At 38.8% G+C, this 21,849-nt stretch overlaps 1 protein-coding gene across 10 annotated transcripts in view; it reads left to right on the top strand.

Moving 5' to 3' along the window:
- Positions 1–21,849, top strand: part of dysf (dysferlin, limb girdle muscular dystrophy 2B (autosomal recessive)) — an 88,246-nt gene that overhangs the window by 65,863 nt on the left and 534 nt on the right. For all 10 annotated transcript variants that reach the window (XM_015027889.1, XM_015027891.1, XM_015027895.1 and 7 more), the window contains 13 exons: positions 135–263; positions 361–516; positions 594–685; positions 3,156–3,326; positions 3,409–3,551; positions 7,349–7,488; positions 7,565–7,653; positions 10,711–10,806; positions 10,893–11,034; positions 16,761–16,860; positions 20,065–20,237; positions 20,819–20,928; positions 21,615–21,762. In XM_015027889.1, coding sequence (XP_014883375.1) covers positions 135–263; positions 361–516; positions 594–685; positions 3,156–3,326; positions 3,409–3,551; positions 7,349–7,488; positions 7,565–7,653; positions 10,711–10,806; positions 10,893–11,034; positions 16,761–16,860; positions 20,065–20,237; positions 20,819–20,928; positions 21,615–21,762 — 1,689 coding nt within the window. The remainder of the gene's footprint in view (positions 1–134; positions 264–360; positions 517–593; positions 686–3,155; positions 3,327–3,408; positions 3,552–7,348; positions 7,489–7,564; positions 7,654–10,710; positions 10,807–10,892; positions 11,035–16,760; positions 16,861–20,064; positions 20,238–20,818; positions 20,929–21,614; positions 21,763–21,849) is intronic.

Genomic DNA, 21,849 nt, shown 5'->3' on the forward strand with positions numbered 1-21,849 from the left:
ATTTTTTCCACTTTATTTCATTCTATTGCTTTGAAGTTTTTACACTTTATTTCCCACGTTTTTAATCTCTTGTTTTAGATTTCTCCTTTATTTTTGGTCTTCTTATTTAATCACGTCCTTCCCTTTAATTTCAGGTGTATGACCAGGAGTTGGAGAAAGTTGAAGGATTTGAGGGTCTGTCTGATTTCTGCCAAACATTCAAACTGTACAGAGGAAAGACTCAGGATGAAGGAGAAGACCCTTCAGTGGTGGGAGAGTTCAAGGTAGAAGCCAAAATGGAGGCCACCTTTCAAGCTCTGATATTTGGTTCCAGGTGTTTATTAAGTGAAACCCATTTTGTGACGCCTCCTCTGTTATCAGGGTATGTTTAAGATCTACCCGGTGCCAGACGACCCGTCAGCTCCTGCTCCGCCCAGGCAGTTCAGGAAGCTGCCTCCCAACGGCATCGAGGACTGTGTGGTCCGGGTCTACGTCATCCAGGCCCAAGGACTGCAGCCCAAAGATGCCAATGGGAAGGTGAGTCTTTGACACACCTACCTGGAAACAGATTATTTTATAGTTAGATTTAAAATGAAACGTCCCTGTCTTTTTAGTGTGACCCTTATGTCAAGGTCACCTTGGGGAGGAAGACCATCAGTGACCATGAGAACTACATCCCCTGCACCTTGGACCCGGTGTTTGGACGGTGAGTGATGTTCCTTTGCCCTGCTGGTTTGGAGAAGAACCCAAAGGTTCACTAAGGAAAACCCGATTCGTTCCTGAAATACGCTGATGGAAGAATGTGAGATTATTTAGTCAAACTCCATCCATCCATCCATCCATCCATCCATCCATCCATCCATCCATCCATCCAACAACCAACCAATCATCCATTTGTACATCCATACGTTCATCCATCTATCCATCCATTAACCAGTCATCCGTCTGTAGATCCATCCAACCAATTATCCATCTTTCCATCCTTCCACCAAACCTTCCAACCAACCAACCATCCATCCAACAACCGGTCATCCGTCTGCTCATCCACCCATCTGTCCACCAGCCAGTTATTCATCCCTCGATCCATCTTTCTCTCCACAAACCCATCAATTCGTCCAACTGACTGACTGTTTCTGTATTTCAAGTCTGATCCCTGTAGGAATATTCACTGTATATTGTTATTCTGTGTTTTGTATTCACGCCTTAGACATTGGCTAAAAAAAGCCCTCATAACATAGAAACTTGAGCCTGAAACTTAGATATAAAAACCTGGAGGAGCTTTAAAGTCTTGTAAGACTCTAAAATCTGATATCATTAAATATGACAAACATCAGTGGGACAAATAGCTGTGCAATCTTCAAACCAACCATTTTTGTAACAATAAAAAGAAGAAAGTCAATGCTAAAGTCCAAAAGTTCCTGTTAGCAGTTTGCTCCATGCTATGTTTGCGTAACACGAAATAAGATGATCTGGTCAGGTGAGGTCAAACTTTTAGCTTTTTTTGCCGACATTCAAAGCAATATGTGGAGTACTCACATTAGTCTTAGCACACCATCACTATGGTAAAACATGGCAGTGGCAGCATCATGTCATGGTCAGGATTTACTTCAGCGGGGACGTGGAAGCTGCTCTGACTGGATGGAAAGATCCAAATACAGAGCAGTCATTGAAGAAAACCTTCTGGAGGCACTTTACAGTTCTGCACCACATCCTGTTGGTCTCTCCCATTAACCCCCAATAAAACACATGGAAGTAGGACAAAATGGTCATAGGGGTGTGAATATTTTCAGAAGGCAATGTATAACTTTACATCTCACCTACCTCTGAACTCTGTCTCATTTAACGTGTTCACTGGTGGGTGGATTTGCTTTTTCCAGCCCAAAGCATGACTCAGATCGAAGGCAATCTTTTCCATGAACACATCAAACATGCTAACAATGAGCCACTAATGACTGCATTTATTACATCACCTCCAATAAGCTGACAGATTTATCTTGTTCTTGTTAATTAGCCACTACATGCTGATCTCCTCGTCTTTTGTTTTGTCTCTGTGTTGTTTTCCTGCCAGTAGGGGTCAGTATACACAAACCAATCAGATCTGGAGAGAGAGCTGATCACAGGCAAAAACCACACAAAGTGACAAAACTAAGGGATCATTCTTTAAAACAAAACATCCAAAATAATCAATTTCATATCTATATCACTGTCCAGACCTACAGTTTAAGAAAAGGTAGAATAGAAATATCCTCCACTGGGTGCATTCAGGGGTAACAGCAACATTGGGGGATGGAGGTTCACAAAAACAAACAAAAAGTGTTAAGAATGTTTATAAAAATAAGATAAAGAATAAAAATCATATTGATAACATTCTGCACAATATTATAATTTTAAGATACTTTGCAGTTATCAGAAATAGCAAAGCCCAAGCTGAGTCATGTTCCAAGATTGCATTTTTTTAAAGATACATATTGTGCATTTTTATTTGCGGATTATTCTAATCTAACATGCCAACTCCAGGAAATTTGCTAATGATCATATAGTAAAGAAACAAAGCAAAATGTGAATATTTAATATTTTTGGCCTGTGTGCATCCTTTTTTTATGGAGGTTTTCCTTCTGTTACTACATGCTTGGGGATGATGACTGCCATTGGTTTTATTTGTTAGCATAGCACGCTAATTCTTAAATGTGCATTTAAATGAAAAAGAGAAGCAGTGCTTTGCTATTAATTGTCAATATTACAACAGGGATACCAAGGTCCAGTTATATCACCTTTTACAAGTCAGTGAAAGTTTTAATAAAAAAAAGCTAGGGAGAGGGAAGTAGGTCAGCTAAGCTAGCTTGACTTTGACAATCTGAACATGTAGATGTTCTCAGTCAGTTGCTATGGCAATGGGTGTGTATAGAGTAACTGACACAGATTGTGAGAAAAAAGAAGAATATAAGTGGTTTTGAGTTGTTCTGCACTGATTTAATACCTAAATCTCCAGGTTTCATTTAGTTAACAGCGTTGTTCTACCAGCTTTGGATGGCAAGCAACAGAATGGTCTTTTTGCCCTCCGGCGTTGTGCTCATGCATGAAATTTCTGGACGTAAACAACAACATTAGCTTCTGTTTGTGTTTCCAGGACTCGGAAACGGAAACATTCGGTTCAGTTGAAGCTGCTTTGTCTGCAGGTTGTTCGAGCTCACCTGCTCCCTCCCTCTGGAGAAGGACCTGCGGGTGATGTTGTATGACCACGACATGCTCACCAAAGACGAGAAGATTGGAGAGACTCTGATCGACCTGGAGAACCGCTTCCTGTCCAAATATGGAGCCACGTGTGGCCTGCCGCAGTCCTACTGCATGTGAGTAAACACACCCACCTCTAACTGGGATTACGTCTTCCAGAACTTCACTTTCTTACAGATTTCTGTTTTTAAATATTAGATCAGGGGTAAACCAGTGGAGGGATCAGCTGACTCCCAGGCAGCTGCTCTGCAGGCTGTGTGAGCGACGAAACCTGAGGAAACCCGTGTATGAAGACGAAGCAGTCCGGTTCAGAGGGCAGAGATACACGGCCGCAGACCTGGGTGAGCAACATCCGCTCAAAATAAAACAGCTTCTTCTTTCATGACTTTATCACTCCTCCTTGATGTTTGTTGACATTTCATCCTGCAGATGTAGAAATGGTTATGTTGCCTTTCGTCTAAATGTGAAAATGTGGTTGAAAGGTGAAAAGGCGTATGTTGAACTTTAACTGTGGTCCAAAATGTGGTTGCGGTTGTTTAAATGGGCCGACCAAGCCTGAAGTTTTGAGGTTTTTATTTAGGCTGAATTTAGCTGGGACCTTTTGGGGGGGAAAGTCAAATTTCAACGTTTTATTTTCTGGTCTAACCAAAGATAAGGACTGACAGACCTTAAACAGATGTAAAAACAATTTCCATTGACGTCCAATGTGTGTAGTTGTTTCTGTAGTTGTTCGTACAGCTATGTTTCGGTCCTCACTACAGCATTTTCATCAGGTTAAAGACCTTACCCAGCCACTATGCACCTCTTGTCAATGCCTTGACTCTGGTAAACAGTTATTACAGTGGTTTCCAAAAGACAAAAAGCACAAAAATATGACAGGAAAACAGAAGTACAACTTTGAAAAGCAGAAGTGGAGCCTTCTGCACAACCAACAAGAATTCATCAAGTGGTTTCTGGATGGTAAGTTGACAACAAAGCACGTTTTCCAGCAGCCATTGTACTGCCTACATTAAAAAAAGAAAACGTATAAAAAAAAAAGAATTAATTTGTTAGAAGTAATGAAATTAAGTTTATCCAAGTGAATATATCAAGTTTATTAAGTTGTCACGTTACACAAATGTAAATAAATTAATTTGGCAAATTTGATCACATGCAACATATTAACATTTTTAAGTTGGGGCTCTTTTCTAATTTTTTCATTCCATATTGTGGTAAAATCAGCTGACCAAATGTGCTGGAACGCTGCTTAGGTTGCTAGGTAACGGAGCTGGGGTTGCTAGGTAACGGAGCTGGGCTTGGCTGGGGTTGCTAGGTAACGGTGCAGTGCCCATGGAACGTGACAAAGTCAGAGATTCACATTATCTTTATTATTTTTAAACATAACATCAGGGATACACCGCATAACAAAAAACTATGATGCATATCGGGTCACAAACAGAAACAAACTGTAAAGGAGGACAGGATAAGAACCAACAAGTCATAGTTTCCTCAACTCTGAAGCGATCTGCGCCATCTTAGCAGTCAAGCGCAGCACAAAGCTTAGAGGAACTATGGCTTCGAGACGAACAAAAAATACATATCGACACTCCTGATCAATGTTTGAGAGAAAGATGTTTGACCAAAATTGCTAAATATTTCAAACTTTAGACTTTTTGGATAGATAATGAGAACAGCAAAAAACATTTAAGTTTTTTCCAAAAAGGGCAGCTGGGTTTTTTTTTTGTGTTTTTTTTTTTTTTAGTACTTGGTCTGTTGTTAGATCAAAATGGAAGTATAAAAATGTGAATGTTGCATAATAGTTCCACTTTAAATCAACCAGTATGAAGTTGACCCTTCTTCCTGACCTTTTTATTTCACCTTTTCTTCCATTATTTTCAGCTATTTTATTATTTTATTATCGTAGATTAATCTCAAGAAATCTGTAATAAGCAGCTTAATTTCAGCCCTGATGCTCCCTCTCTCTCCGGCTCGGTTTCCTCCTCTTCCCCTTACTTCTGTGAGGAGCTGAGGAGGAAACCGCTGGACCACCTGAGGAGCAGAGCCAGGAGATAAATGTTCGGGATCCATTTTGGCCCCTGAACCGAGGCCACACGTGCTCCAGGGCTGCCGCCGCCGCGCCGCGACTCGAGGTCACGGCTGTCGGTTTGGTGATTTATGGCGCAGTCGTGTGTGTGTGTGTTTGCCAACATCCACATCGCGGTCGCCTGACGGTCAGCGAGGAGCGATGCCACGTTCTCTTTCCACGGTTGTCGCGGTTACCGTGCGTCAGCTCACTGCCCGCCGAGCGGATGCGCTAACTGGACGTCTCCCCTTTTTTTCCGACTTATTAGTTTTTGTTCCTCCATCCAGCTGAAGTTCTTTTTTTCACCTCACATCCAGAATTAAGTCTGTTTGAAATATTCTTTCCTTCTTTTCTCCTCCATCATGGCTACAAACTTTACACTTTAAATGTGAACCAAAAGGTAAATTTATGACCCTCAGGCTCACATTTCAGCATCAGCTCTGAAAGTAAAACCAGGATCTTTAGCTGATTAGTTGTTGGTACCAATTTGTCGGAGCTTTTCGAAGTTCATTTGGAGTTTATTTTATCTTTATTGATTCCCAAGGAAGTGATTTTTCCAATTTCAGTAAGAGATTAACAGTAGACCTGAGCATTATTATAAATAATACAACTGTTAAAAACTCAGAGAAAAGTTAAAATGACTGGAATGAAAAATGGAATAATGCTAAATAATAAATAAATAGTAAGAAATGCAAAGAAATGAGTAAAAGATCATTATAATAAAGGAAATACACAAACTAAAATTCAACAATGATGGATGAATCCATTATAACAGAGATGATTATCAACCTTGGTCACTAAAAATAAAATTGTATCTCATGAGTTTCACGTAGTCGACCCAAATTTATCGTCTTAAACTAAATTGTTTGGTCTTAAATGCTGTTCATTTCCATTGTACACACATTAAATGTTATATCCATTCAGTAATCCCGGGCTGGTTTGTTCTGTAATGTTTCCTGTCATGATAACAGATTTTTCCCAGAAATTATTGCGATAAACTATATAATATTGTCATTTCCATGGATTATAATGGTAATGGCAAAATAATGCAGTAACACGTTCTCATAAATTAATAAACTTGAAATTATAATGAACATTTAACACTGGAATATCTAAATAAAATGGTCTTAATTAATTTATTATTTTTTGACACATTGAACATCCAATGTGTGGTTTGGGTTTTCTTCCAGAACTTTCCAAAACTTCACATGGAAAACTCTTCCTGTCTGATTCTGTAGTAATATAGAAAAAACTCCAGAGTCTCTTTGACTTTCCCAGTTTTCTCACCTTAATCCAGTTTATCAAATCAGAATCTTAAATTAAATATGGAGGACTAAAACAAAATGACACAAACACATTTTCTTTCTCACTGTCTGAAGTTAAATCATTTTATTTTAATTTTATTTAAATAGCACATTTTCAGCAACAAGGCAGTTCAAATAAATTAAAAGAAAATACAAACTAAACAACAAAACCAACAGAAAAACAAAAAGGTAAAAGTAGAAAACTAAACACTGGTTCCCCATGTTTAATAAGAACAAGTGGTCCATAGTTTATAAACTAGTAGGTTTCTCTGGATTCTTGTTGTCCTGGGTTCAGTTCCAGATTTGTACAACATAACGCTAAGTGTTGGTTCTGCATGTTTGATTCTTGTTAAGTAGTTGGTACTTTCTATGTTTGTAAAGCAGTTTCTCTACGTTTTGCTCCGATATTGACAGTATGAAGCTTAGGTCAGGTAGATCTGATCAAAACCAACCAATAAACCCAAACAGAAGCATAAAAACGTTCAAAATGTGGGTTTTATTTCCTTTTCTCCTCTCTCCTCTATCTCCGGTTCTCTGTTTCCTCGCCGCCCCTTCCTGTCCTCCTCAGTCTTTCCGTCCTCTCCTCTCTCAGATGACTCAACGTTATCGGTCATAAACTCTCGACGTTGACCTCAGACGTTCATAATTTCACTTCTCCTGGAAAATTCCTGGTTTGGTTGCGACACAGAGACCGCGCAGTGTGAATAATGAATTGGTCCTGCCCCAGTTCCTCCTGTTGACCTTTCTAAAACCAAACTCTGGCGTGTTTCAGATGACAGAGACACGTCCAAGCGATACCTCGGTCCGGTCAAGGAGCGGCTGTCCCTCCACATCCTGAGGAAAATGGGCCTGGTACCTGAGCACGTGGAGGTCCGACCGCTCTACAGCCCGCTGCAGCCCGACATAGAGCAGGTAGCAGGCACGCTCTCATCCTGTAGCTCCAGCTGTGATTTCTGCCTCCTGATTGGCTGCTGGTTGTGTCCGTCAGGGGCGACTGATGATGTGGGTGGACGTCTTCCCCAAGTCCCTTGGACCGCCCGGACCCCCGTTCAACGTTACGCCACGCAAGGCCAAGAAGTAAGAACCCAAAACAAAAAGCTCTGGGTGGCTTCACAAAACGCTAAAGAAGTCATAGAAAGTTAAGTGGAAGGAAAAAGTGTGGTGAGTGCACCAGAAAGAGGGAGAACAGCAAAATCCAACCAGGATTTTCAAATTAAAAGCTGGCTTGTGCAGCAAAAATTTAATTTGTGGTTTTAAAGATTTTAATAAGCCTTTCCAGAGGTCATCAAAGGTCAACCTGTCAGGATAACAAATGGCTGGACAATAAATTGTCCCCGAAATTATTGTGATAAACGATGATTTTGTTGTTTTGACATAATTTTTAAGTAATATAATGGTAGTCACATTAAAAGACACATTCGCAAATGTTTATAAACTTTAAATATGTTGAACATTTAACACTGAAACTGGAGGATATTTTAAAATATTCAAAATAAACAAACAAAACAACAGAAAGAGTAAATTAAATGAATTATATAAAATCTCTGTAAACAAAATTATCCTTCAAAATAAGAGGCTAGTTGACACCAAAACATCAGAATGAAAACTTTAAACATCTAGGTTTTGGTAGAAAAATGAGGAAAAACTACAAATCAGGCAAATAGAAATAATCAAATTTATTTTGATTCATCATGCGATTAATTGATTTATTGTTTATTTATGAAGTCAAATGAAATATGCTGCTAATCAGCTGTGCTATTTTTGTTTACTTTTTTTACACCAGAGACCAACCTGCTGCAGAGTTTACTGACCCAGTCTCTTCATCTTGTGCATGTGGCTGGTTGACCTTTGATGACCTCTAGAAACATTTATCAATATCTTTAAAGTGATAGAGACACAAAACTAGCAAAAATAATCTACATATTAGAAGATTCTCACTTTCTGGAGTGAGTCACAGAAATATTATTTTTTCATACCAATGCTGTGATTTTTTGTTTTGTTTTTTTGTGCCTTTAGTAACATTAAGACACATTTTATTTTTTATTCAGTTGCCTTCAGGTTGGCGGTTTCTTCTAAATCGAAACATTTTTCTAAATATTTTAAACTTTAAGATTTAGCTGTAGACTTGGTTTGAACTTCATATTTTATGTTTATATTCATACTCATTGTTGTGTTTTTGTGTGTGTTTCATGCACTGGGTGACGGTCAACAACTGGCCCTTTAAGGGCTTAATAAAGACCTGATATTCTCACTGCTGCTACTAAAATGGAGTTTTTCATCTGACTCAGACGTAAAATTTGCTTAAAGTTTGTCCAAAGCAGCTTCTGTTATAGGAAAAGTCTAAAACATAATGACACATTTTTCCCAACAGGGCACCACAAAGCATTCCCACCACAGAACAACAGCGTGGTCTTTGTGCTTCTGGTATTAAAATGTGACCATTCATTACTTGTCATAAGGACAACTTTGGGTTTTGGTGAAAATCTTGTTCGTTTTATACTGAAGTCTTTGTGGCAGACGAGGGAATTTCATCATTTAGCGTCGCGCAGAGTAATTTTCCTATTATTTGGAAGGAAACTGATCCCTGTGCAGCTAAAACTGGTGTTGTGAATGTTGTAAAAAATATTTTTTTAGCTTTGCTGCCCTTTTAACCAAGATTTCTTTTTAATTTTGTTTCTATTCCAGATAAATAGTCTCCGGAGCCTCAAGTGGCTCTAGTAACTTTAGCAAAAAATTTAAAAAGAACCAGTTTATGTTTTTAAACTTGGATATAAAAACAAAATCTGTTTTTTTTTTGTTTGTTTTTTTTGTGGGGGAGGGGGGTGAGGATGTGTTTTTGTTATTAACTTGAAATTTAAGTTCTTTTTTTAGTTTAGTTTTTTTTTTACATAATTTTCCATCGTTTTGTGCTAAATGTTATATTTATTTTTATTATTATAAGTCCTAAAATACAAGAAAATGGTGCTTCTTTAAAAACAACAAATTGCCTGTAGTAGATATTTACATAAAATTATATGTTTTCTTTTTTCAAAAAGTCGTGACATTTGGTGGCTCTAACCAAGTTTCTTTTACTGGCCCAAGAGTAAAAAAAAAAAAAGTTTCTTTAAAAAAAAAAAGGATAAACTTGGCATTTTGACCACTTTTCTACATTGAATGTTGTAGAATTATTTAGAAAGAAACCCTCGGTATCACCGTTAATAACAATAAACCCTTAATTCATGACGTTACAGTGGAGTCAGTTCATCCCTGTCCATCTGAATTTGATCACAATAATATAAAAAAATATTTTTGCTTCTAAAAGATTCTAAATTAAGCAGAAATTAACAGTTTCTGTAAAATTTATATAAATTATGATGTTTATTTTAAGATTTGGTAAATTGGGGCTAATTTGAAACCACTAAATGAAGGCAAAGTGGTATGTGTTGAAAATGCATCAACAGGCATTAGTGACCTCTTATTTATTTTAATCTTTGTTCACTAATCCAATATTTTAAAACGTTTGGTTTTCAAAACCACCAAAGCTTTCAAGTCTGTTTTTTTTTTTTTTTTTTTTTGCTGTTTTATTTTAATGAGATGCCAGAGAACTAATGTGTGGCTCCTCTAGACTAGCAGCAGCAGTTAGCAAACACCTGGTGGAACGACACATCTGCTGATGTCCTGCAAATGGTTGTAAATGGCATCATGGAGAAGCATTGTTGTGATAGGGAGCGTCTGTTAGGCTAGGAGCTTCTTAAAGAGACAGAGCCACAATTTGCAAAGTCGAATTTCTTATTAAATATATAAAGCATTTTTATAACAACTGAAGGTAAAATAATTTAGCAACTAACTCCACTAATGTTGCTGGATTGAGAGCAATAAAAACAAAACTACCACTAGATTTATTTTGTGTTTTTCTATTTCTGCATGAGTTCAGGAATTAGAATTATTGTAACTGTAGTAATTCTAATATTTCATTTTAATTAAAACCATTTTAATCAATTTATTCAGTTGAAATTTGAGGGCTAAGCGGACAACGACACCTTTCTTCTTGAACTTTGATGATTTTTTTGTTTTTTTAGAAAATTAGCAACATTTTTATAATAAAGGACATTGATGTAACTCGATCAGTTCCTGAGCTGCTTAGTTTTCCTGCAGGTTCTTCCTGCGTTGCATCATCTGGAACACCAGCGATGTCATCCTGGACGATGTCAGCGTCAGCGGCGAGAGGATGAGCGACATCTACGTCAAAGGGTACGACGGTTTGGTTCAGTTCTTCCTTTTCTTATTCAGTTAGAGACGTTTGTTGAGTTAACCAGGAAACCGTCTGCGTTTCTCAGCTGGCTCGACGGACATGAACACAACAAGCAGAAGACGGACGTCCATTACCGCTCGCTGGGCGGCGAGGGAAACTTCAACTACAGGTTCCTGTTTCCCTTCCACTACCTGCCAGCAGAGCAGCTCTGTGTCGTCGATAGGAAGGTAAACCTGTCATAAAAGTAGGGATATTAATTTAAAACGACCCATTTTTCCAATAATCAAACACGTTTCCAATCAGATTGAAGTTATTTATCCAACTCGCAGTGCGTTACTATGTCTTTCTGTTTAGGAAATATTGTTGCTTTCCTCTTACCTGTATGATAAATTGACCCAGAAGTTATTGTGATAAACAATAATATTGTTTTGACTCCAGATTAAACTAATAATAATAATAATAATAATAATAATAATAATAATTGCTTTTTAGTACAAATATATCCACTCAAAGACAAAAAAACTTTAATTTTCTAAAGAACATTTAACACTGGAACTGGAAAAATATTTTAATATACATAATAAACAGAACAATAATTAAAATGGATTATGAAGTCTCTGTATCCAAAACTGATTTTCAAAGAATGGTAAATAGGCAACTTAGACAGGGAAAACAGGCAAAAGAGGCAGGTAGTGCAAACTAACTACTTCGTACTGGGTGTTAAATGTTTCTCAAAATTGCGGCTTTTCAACAGTATTAAAGGGGAGAAACTCTTTGACATTTTTAATTTATCATGTGATTAATTGATTCATTGTGTTTTGGGTCGTAATGTAAAACCGCTATAAAAGTGAAAAATTCCTAAGTGGGCGGAGCCAAGAGACACTGGGGGGCGTGTCCAAAAGTGGGCGGAGCAAATGAAGCACTTTAGCTTAACTTTACCACTTTGTAGCTATACTTAACACCTTAAAACAAAAAAATAACTAGTGATGAATCTGGCAACTTTTTTCTTTGTTATTGAAGACTTTAATGGCGACAAAATATTACAAAATTAAACAAAGTTGTCGAAATTTAAAGAGATAGCAGCATTCCAGTGAAGAAGTCAGATGATATCCTCCCGTCTTTTTACTTTTTTAACATTTTCTGACTGATTATTTTACATTAAGCTTATATTCAACAATATTGACTAATTAATCTATTTCTCTAGGGGATCAATAAAGTATATATTCTATTTCAACATGGCGACTTGATTTAAGACACACTCTTTCATGTCTGTCTTGGAAAACACTTCCACCACATTTCATGTTACGTTCCAGTTGTAGTCGGAAAATGGGAAATTCCAACTTCCCAGTGGGAAAAATCAATTTGAATTGTGACGACTTGTAAGGTGTGATTCAATATGGCTGCTCTTCCTGTGGGCATTTATCCTGTTACCATTTATCATGATAAATTTCTTTTTGTTTAAAGAACCCCAGAATTGTCATTATTGTTGGTCATTTTACTATTTTCTCCACCGTTTATTCAATGAGTGTATAAATTAATTTGAAAATATGATTAAATGTAGTTATTTTGTGTAGTTTAATGGTAAAAATAACACTTTTTTATATGACTAGAGTCCTAGAGGAGCATATTTATGCTTTTTAAGAGCATTGTTTGTGTTTGTGAAGCTATAATTGAAGTTTTATGCAATCACAGACATATAGTTACCTAGAAAAGACATAAACAAAAAGATGTTCTTATTGTCACGTTTACTGTTACCACAATAGTACCACTAAATATTTGATAGATTTTTAACTCCATTTCACCCAGCACTATTTTACAGTCATGAAATCAACTTATTCTGCGTAGTTTGATAATATCTATCAAACTACACAGTTTCAAAGCTTTTGCATCGAATTTGAAGAAACTCTTGGTGTTGCAGCGAGGCGCAGTCAAAACGACAGAATATTTGCTGCTTGTTTTTGCCGTTTTCTCTCTCTCTCCCCGTTTTCATGTCTCACGCCGTAATTAACAGCCACTGGACCAACAGCCGTCCAACCATCACATCTGCAACTGTGATAATACGACGGCCGCAGAACGTGGCGGTAAATTACAGGTGGACGTTTCATAATATCAGGAGTTATGGATCAGAGCGCTGAGTCAGACTGAGGCCAGGTCCTCCCTTCCCGCTAACTAATCCACTGCTGCCTGCAATTAACAGAAATAATGATGTGACATTTCCACGAGGAGGAGTGGATGCCGCTGAAAGCCCAGAGACTCAACGAAAACATGCAGCGAGGAGCTGAAACAACAGCAGCGCTCCGAAAGTTGGAGCAACCAGCCGGCTGTCATTTGCTGTGCTTGGCCGGACGCCGAGCCTCCTTAGCCGCTCTCTGCCGATGTGTTTTACAGCGGCGTTCGCTCGCTCTCACCAGCGTCTTCAATCAGGGAGCAGCTGAAAAGACAACGGGGAGTTTTAAATGAGACCCTGCTGGGCGGAGAGAGGCAGCCAGGAATGGAGACCATGGAGACAGAAACCTCAGAGCGTCGGTTTTACAACTGGATCTAAAGAAATCTGGAGAAACCTGTTATCATATTTGAAGATAACTTACCTCAAAGTTTCACATTTTCTATTCAAAGAATCTACAATTTTACCCAAACATTTCCTAAAAACATGAAGGGTGACGGATTATTGTTCCCTGAACAAGTCAGGACACGTCTGTGACAAACTCAAGGATCGGGGGCCAAATCTCGCTCGCCATAGCTTTTTCTGTGGCCCTCTAGAGTCTAACAGGAAACATAAATAAAACCTTCAAAATAATGTTTCTGTGCTTAATACTGTTTTATTAATCAAACTGAATCAGTTTTTACCTGCAATCTGCCAAATGAAAAGATGTTCAGTATTATTTAAATAAAAACAATCTGCTGCTGGCCTCACATCCCAGATCAGCTTTCACACTAGCACAGGAAAATGGCTGCAAACAGATGCGCAATTATACAACAGTACATCATTGAAATGCAGAAGTGGAGCTTCCTGCACAACCACCATAATGCAGCAAGTGGTTTCTGGATGGATACTTTGGTATATTATTATTTTCAGTAGTAGGACTTTAAAGCAATTGTGCAAACGAGTTTATTCCAAAGAAAGACAAGCTGATAAGGAGATAAAGATAAGGAGGAATAATTGGTTTCTGGATGGTAAGTCTTTTCCAGCAGCCATTGTACAACGGTAAAACTATTTAATTTCCCTTTGGGATCAGTAGCGTAATTTTGAGGAGTTCTGTTTCGGTTGCTAGGCGACGGGCGGAGTTCCGGAGAGGTTGCTAGGTAACGGACGGAGTTCCAGAGAAGTTGCTAGGGTAATGCCGCAGTTCCTGTCAGTTGTGACTCAACATTCAGGAGGTTCTTTAAACATTTTACAAACACCACAAAACATTAACTTATTTCCAGAAATACCTGTGAAGTCAAGAGAGAGTTTTGCACAGAGGTCCATTTAAACTATTATATTTCTGTGAGTATCGGGTAATAATTTGTAGTTTTTACATCAATCTTTTACTCAAACTGCCACTTCCTCTACAAATCTTCTGCAACGACCAATGGGATCTCAGAGAAGGAAAAAAAAGATGGATTGAGGAAATGCTGGAGAAGAAGTTCCTGTACTTAGGACTCTGGCAACACCAAGAACGTGATTTATGCTGTTCAGTATTGTAGAGAACAGTTAGTCAAGCTCACCTCAGCTGCTGCTCATGACAGCGGTGGAGTAATAACTTAATGTACTTGGACAGAGTTTGTACTCAAACCAAGCCAGACGCTGAGCACGCTTTGCCAGGGATCTAGACATTATTAACTTCACACACGCAGAGGGTGTTATGTTTACTCTACTGTTTGTCTCTGTTATCATCAAGTGTTGGAGTTGGCTCTGGGTGTTGGGGAACGCAGCAGAACAAATTGGGTGGACTGACACATTTTATTGTTTAAAAAAAACAGAAACAATCTAATATATCTCTCTGTCTTTTCCTGGAACGAGGCTACAAGCAATAAAGGCAACATTTGTTTTCCTGGGTTGACAGGAGGAAGTGTGTATGAGAGCAACTTTACAGATTCAGCTGATCGACACCAAGATAAAATAGCAAGTGAGATTAGCAGCAAAAGTGGCTTTAAGTAAATATTTTAATATTACATTTAGCTGCACAATATATTGAATAACAGTTCCCATCACAACGTCAATGTGTGGAGTGTCGAACTCACAAAGCTATTAAATTGTCTGTTTTTAGCACCATGCTAACGCCCACAACAAGCAGTGTAAGAATGGAGAGGAAATAACACACTATGTTTTGATTAAACATGTTGAAAATTTACCTTTTCATTCGTATTAGCTTAACTCCGGCTAGCAGTTAGCTTGATTTTGTCTGTTGGCTTGACGCTGATACTGTTTTTGAACTGATCTCACACATGAGTTGGAAAATCCTTTGATTTGCTAATTGTTTTGGAGCTAGCTAGTTTAAAAAACACAAGCTGATCATATATTTTTGTTCATTTTGTGTGTTCAAAACCAAAATGAGCTTAGTAGTTACATTTCCATGATCCTATGTGCTGGCAGCCATATTTGATGGTGAACTTGGGTTAGCAGTTAGCTTTACTTTGATTAACTGTTAACTTTACTCCTAGTAAAGTTGCTATCATATCTCTTATTACGATTAGCTTGACTCTGATTGACAGTCAAGCTAAGATGCCCCTGATTAGTAGACAGCTGGAGTCTAATTATCAGTTAGCTTAACTTTGAATAGCTGTTAGCGTTACTCCAAGAAACTATATAATCTCTGATTAATAGTTAGCTTGACTTTGAATAGCTTTTAGCATCACTAAGTAGTTGCTAGCTTGACTCTGATTAGCTGTTAGCTTGACTCTGATTAGCTGTTAACTTGACTCTGATTAGCTGTTAGCTTGACTCTGATTAGCTGTTAGCTTGACTCTGATTAGCTGTTAGCTTGACTCTGATTAGCTGTTAACTTGACTCTGATTAGCTGTTAGCTTGAATGTTGCTCGCTGTTGGATATGTGATGAGGTTTCTTGCAATATAACCCTGAATATGATGGTATAAGTGCAGAAATCTTCTGTATATGTTGAAAAAATTGTAGCTTGTGAGGAAACATTGTGCAAATCTGATAATTATGTTGTGTAATTATGATAGTTGGTCCAAATTCAGCAGAAAAAATGTTAGAACTAAGAGCACAGTTGGATTAGGTTTTCCTTTACGCTGAAGCAACAACATAAACTAATGATTGTTTAAAACTTCAATAAAATGGGATCAAAACATAATTTACAGCTGTTTTTAAAATATTTGCGGCAAAGTAGTGAATGTTCTCAAATTACTGCGTCACACTGGTAGGTTGCTAAGTGCTGCTCTTCGGTTTGTAGAAAACGCCGAATAATTTTAGGAGTAACGACGAGCTAACAGTCGCTACAAATCACTGCAGATCCATTTAAAGCCATGTGTGAAAACCAATATTTCCATCAACTCGACAGCCGGCAGAGTGTCGCAGGTGGAAGGAGAGGAACCTTGCAACAGGGTGAAGCCGATTAGCACCAGGATGAGACTGGATCAGATCCTGTCTGGCAGTTTAGGGTCAGGATCCTGGATGTGACTCTGCCCTCACAGGCAGAAACAGTGATGTTGCTGCAGCGCTGCTCCAACCTGAAGAGAGCAACCAAAAGAAAACAAACATGGTGCCCAAACACAAACTTTTCTTCTTTCTCTGACCTGAGAGCAGCTAATCAATCATGTGTTGGATTTTCCTTACAGCTTCAGAGTTTTTCATTGTGTGCAGTATTTACTGCCTTAAAGAGATGGTACACAATGAGACATAAACCCAAATTGTTTACCTGAAAGGTTGAAATGATGCTTTATCTGCGTGTTATGCATGCAATATAAAGAGATGATGTCCCTAATTATGAATCTTTCTTGTTTTCTGTGCAGGAACATTTCTGGAACATCGATAAAACTGAAACCAAGCTGGCTCCTAAACTCACCATTCAGATCTGGGACAATGACAAGTTCTCCTTTGACGACTACCTTGGTAAAAACAAAAACAACCTAATCATTCATGCTCTATGAAAGATGAGCGTAGTGAGATCGTACCACCTAAAGTACGAAAATGTAGAAAAATCCTACACTGAGCTGGTTGTAAAACCTCTGTGACCAAAATGTAGAAGCTCAAGAAGAAAGATGCAACAGTTAAGATGATAAATGAAGAGGAAAAGTTAGGAAAATTAGCTTTAAACTGCAAAATGTAACTTTTATAAAAATATTCTTGTTGAAGCTGTCATCATGTCATGACAGTTTGTTACGAAACAGATAATCTGTAAAAACAGATTGTGGGCTAACTAGAAACAACCAATCAGAGCCAAAAGACGAGTCCCAGCGCTGCCAATCACCCTAGCGTAGCCTGATGCGAACGCTAGGGTAGTTAGCATAGCCACCAATGCTAACGGTTTAACGGTGGGTAAACGGTTTTCCTTTATTTGTAAGTTGTTTCTCTGCCATTAGAACATTTAACATCAAGTACATGAGGTTGATTGACAGCGCTAAGCCCCGCCTTTGGCTCTGATTGGTTACATTTCTTCAGATGTAACCATAAAGAGGTGGAGGAGATCAATATTTTCAGAGATTATCTGTCTCATAACAAACATGTTGACAGTTTTAACGAAGATGTAAAAATATATATTCTTTATAGAAGTTACTGCAGCTTTAACTGTGATTAAATCATCAAGTAATTCAAAAGTAAACATAATTTTATGTTTCCTTGCCTTGTGCAGACATAGTTCTTATAGATGTGTTGCATCATATTGAACTTTAATGCAGTGATTTTGATTGATTACTTACATAAAATGTATCACTTTTAATTGTTTAAAATTATTTTTACATACAAAAGTTCCAAGCGGAACCTTTCTATTCCCGTGTTTCTGGTACGCAGATAAATCTGACGCACAACCAACATCGATAGGCGGCGAAGCTGCTTCTCTTGGCCAACTGGGAGTTAATTTTGCTTCATAAAACTGATCTGATTGGACGCTGGAAAACACTAAAAGCAGTTAGCATATTAGCTAAGCTGGTCAAGGCAGAATTAGCATCTGAATGCTAACATGTAGCAGCAGCACAGACGTCCTAAATGCTAACCAGACGTCCTAAATGCTAACATCAGGATCCACAGTTCACGTTTCTAAAAGTTACAGGAGTTCCTGAAATATTTGAAAACTGAGTTGCACCAATTTGATGGTTTAATAACATAAATAAAAGATTAAAAACAAGAAATGTTTCTGTTGTTGAGTTTATATGATTGTTTATTCAGTAATTTAGTAGCAAAAAGTGGTTTTTGAAGTGAAAATGTTGCTTATTTTGTCAATGTTTTCAATTAAAATCCAATGAAATGTTATTTAATTGCTTAAATGCTTAAATTGCCTTTATGTTTTACAGGAATAGTGAACGGCTCCAACAGAAAAGCTAAATATTCTCCGCGTCATAAATTTACTCTGACGTAACTTTTTCTGTTTTAGATTTTTTCCCCAACAAGAACATTTAAACCATGGATGAATAAAAGTGGTGGAAGTTGCACCAATGTTTATTTACACTTATTTAAATGAAACCAGTTTGTTTTAAAGATCATACCAGCTTTGTTTTCTTACATTCCTGACATTTTATTTCTGCTGCAGAAACTCTTAACTGCATCCATATTATTTTCCCTCTGAGTGAATTAGGATCACATATTAGAGCCTTTGGGGGAGACAGACACTTAAGTCAATTTGAGTTTGACATCCAGACAGATTTCCCTCCTTTCTGGCGACGGATTAGGGTGTAAACCAACCCCAGGAGCCATATGTGCGATGTACGGACAGCTACTGTGATAACATTTATCTTTAGAATTAACACTCTTTCATTTCCACTGTGTCGGCACTTTTGGCCAGGAGGGAGACGCTCGTTTTATTTTTTTTTCCTCCGCCGAAGTCAAGCTGTCAAAATTTTGCCTTTCCTTCACCCCTGACTCTGCCTCAACCCCGTCTCTTGGAATAACTCAGTTCGCTCAGAAAGAAGAAGAAGAAAAAAAGCAGGAGAGGCGTTCTGAGCCGCGGCTCGTCCCTCTGCGGCGGCGAAACGATGAGGAAGATGAAGAATCCAGATTCTGAGCTGTTCTTGTCTGTCACCGTCTCGCTCGGCTGCGGGTGTGTGGCCACCTCAAAGCATTTTTTCCGTGCCTGCCTGTCTGCAGCTCGTCGGCTCGGACCGCCGACGGTTAATCTTCCTGCGCGGCGTGAGGGTCAGACGCGAGCCGCTTTCCTGCAGACACGCTCCTGAACTCCGGCTAGCTCTGGAAAAACACTTCCAGTGGATGCCTGGTGCTCCTGCAGACCTCCGTACTTTATGTCAACAAAAACTAAACCTTTTAATAACCAGCCTTCATCGCAGGATCACCTGTAAATCACTCGCAGGCCAATTAATCATCATACAGACCAAGAAATGGATGTAATAAAACCAAAATCTGGGTTCTACAAAATCCATCCCTGCTAACTGGGATCAGATCTTGGTTGGCCTTCGCTCTGGCCTCATCTGCTGGATTTACAGTTCAGTTCAGTCCCACTTTAGCTTCTGCTGATCTTTTTCCCTGATTGGTTTGTAGCTCGACTGCTCCGATTAGCAGTTAGTTCGATTCTAGTTATCAGTTATATTGATTCTGAGTAGATGATAGCTTGACTTTTAGGAGATTTTAGCTCGACTCTGATTGGTTGACTCCAAGTAGTCAAGCTACCTTTCTCTGATGTACAGGATTTTATCTGCGGGCAGCCATATTGGATGGTGAACTTGGGGTTGTTTGATCTTTTACCTTCCCAGTCATAATTCTGGCTTCAAAGGCTGTTTTTATTTTCACAACTACCAACTTTGACATGTTAACTTCCCAGTGCAAAGAAAACACATCAAAAGTAGCGGTTAGCTTGGCTCTGAGTAGCTATTAGTTGTTGATTACCAGGCAGCACCAGTCTAATTAGCATTTAGCTTAGCTCTGATTGGCAGTTATTTTGACTTTGAGTAGCTTTAACTTGATTGTAAATAGCTGCTAGCTTGATTTTGAGTAGCTGTTGACTCTGATTGGTTGTTAGCTTGATTCCAAGTATCCAAGCTAATCTGTCTGTGGTTAGACGTTGAGCTAACACGTCAACCTTTTAAAAAAAAGGTATGTTTTTTGCTGTCCAGTTGAATAATCTGATCTTAAAATTATAAATGTGTTCAGGCCACGTGGCGATGGACCTGAACCACATGCTGCGTCCTGCCAAGTCTCCAGAGAAATGCACCCTGCAGACGCTGGACCAGCCCGCGGACAAACTGGTGTCTCTGTTTGAGCAGAAGACGGTCAAAGGGTGGTGGCCCTGCACCTGCGAGAGCAACGGGGAGAAGATCATCGCGGTGAGAAAACAAGCAGGCCTGCGCACTGATTCCTGTGTAACAGTGTCGTAGCTTCAGAAGCTAGCTTCTTTTCGTAACGACTGACTGTTCAGCTTTTGTTTACGCTGAGCTTCTTCTGCGAATAAACAATGCAGAGTCAGATTTTAATTCCGCTGTACAATCTGTTACGTATTGAGTACAAAATAAAACATGTTACTCAGCAAACAGTAGACAATCATAAACTTAGCTGCTAATAGAAATAAATCTCCAATTTTATACTTATCATGGATGAAGGTATCTAAATCAAGGGAATACAACCATAAAACTGTTTGACTGCGTTAAGGTGATAGCTTGTAACAGCATTTAGCAGCTGCTACCTAACATCTTCTGCAAAGATGCTAATGGTTGGTAGCATTTATTCTAATGGTGGTTAGCATCTAGGCTAGCAAAATTACTCTAAATTCTTACTGGTGAATGTGAGTTAGTGCCACAAAAATAAATAACCAAAACATTAATAATAAAATAAAAATTGTAGGGATATCTCTTTTAATAGTTAGATACTGCCACATTTAGGAGTCTGAAAATGAACGTTGGTGTTTCAGGGGAAGGTGGAGATGTCTCTGGAGATAGTGACAGAGCAAGAACAGGAGGAGAGACCGGCCGGGCTCGGCAGGGACGAGCCCAACATGAACCCACACCTGGAGGAGCCTCAGTGAGTCCCTCAGAGAAACCTGCAGAGGAAATGAAAATATCCCTTCCTCACCTTAGCTCCTCTGCATCACATTAACAGTAGTTAGCATTTAGGCTTAAGGCAGCTGACAGTTAAATTACTGACAGTTTTTATTTAGACTAGCAGCAGATACGATCACATTATTGACAGTTAGCAATTAGGCTAGCAGCAGATATCGGTCACATTACTGACAGTTAGCATTTGGCTAACAGCAGTTATTGGTCACATTACTGACAGTTAGCATTTAGGCTAGCAGTAGATATTGGTCACATTACTGACAGTTAGCATTTAGGCTAGCAGCAGATATTGGTCACATTACTGACAGTTAACATTTAGGCTAGCAGCAGATATCGGTCACATTACTGACAGTTAACATTTAGGCTAGCAGCAGTTAACGGTGACATTGCTGACTGTTAGCATTTAGGCTAGCAGCAGGTATCGGTCACATTACTGACAGTTTGCATTTAGGCTAGCAGTAGATATTGGTCACATTACTGACAGTTAGCATTTAGGCTAGCAGCAGATATTGGTCACATTACTGACTGTTAGCATTTAGGCTAGCAGCAGATATCGGTCACATTACTGACAGTTAGCTTTTAGGCTAGCAGCAGATGCGGTCAGTCGTACCTTGCGGCTGATGCTCCTCTTCCTCTTCGTCCTCCTAACAGGCGCCCTGAGACGTCCTTCCTGTGGTTCTCCTCCCCTTATAAGACCCTCAGGTTCATCGTGTGGCGGCGATTCAAATGGTTAATCATCCTTTTCATCATCCTCTTCCTCATCTTCCTCTTCCTCGGTGTCTTCCTCTACTCCTTCCCGGTGAGTTTCCGTCTGTTTCCTTTGGCAGGAGCAGAGAACAAGCTAAACCAGCGTCAAACAGACGTAGAAAATAAAATGTTCTTAACT

Source organism: Poecilia latipinna, unplaced genomic scaffold (assembly GCF_001443285.1).
Source record: "Poecilia latipinna isolate Pla-1442-1.1 unplaced genomic scaffold, P_latipinna-1.0 Scaffold108, whole genome shotgun sequence".
Taxonomy (NCBI): domain Eukaryota; kingdom Metazoa; phylum Chordata; class Actinopteri; order Cyprinodontiformes; family Poeciliidae; genus Poecilia; species Poecilia latipinna.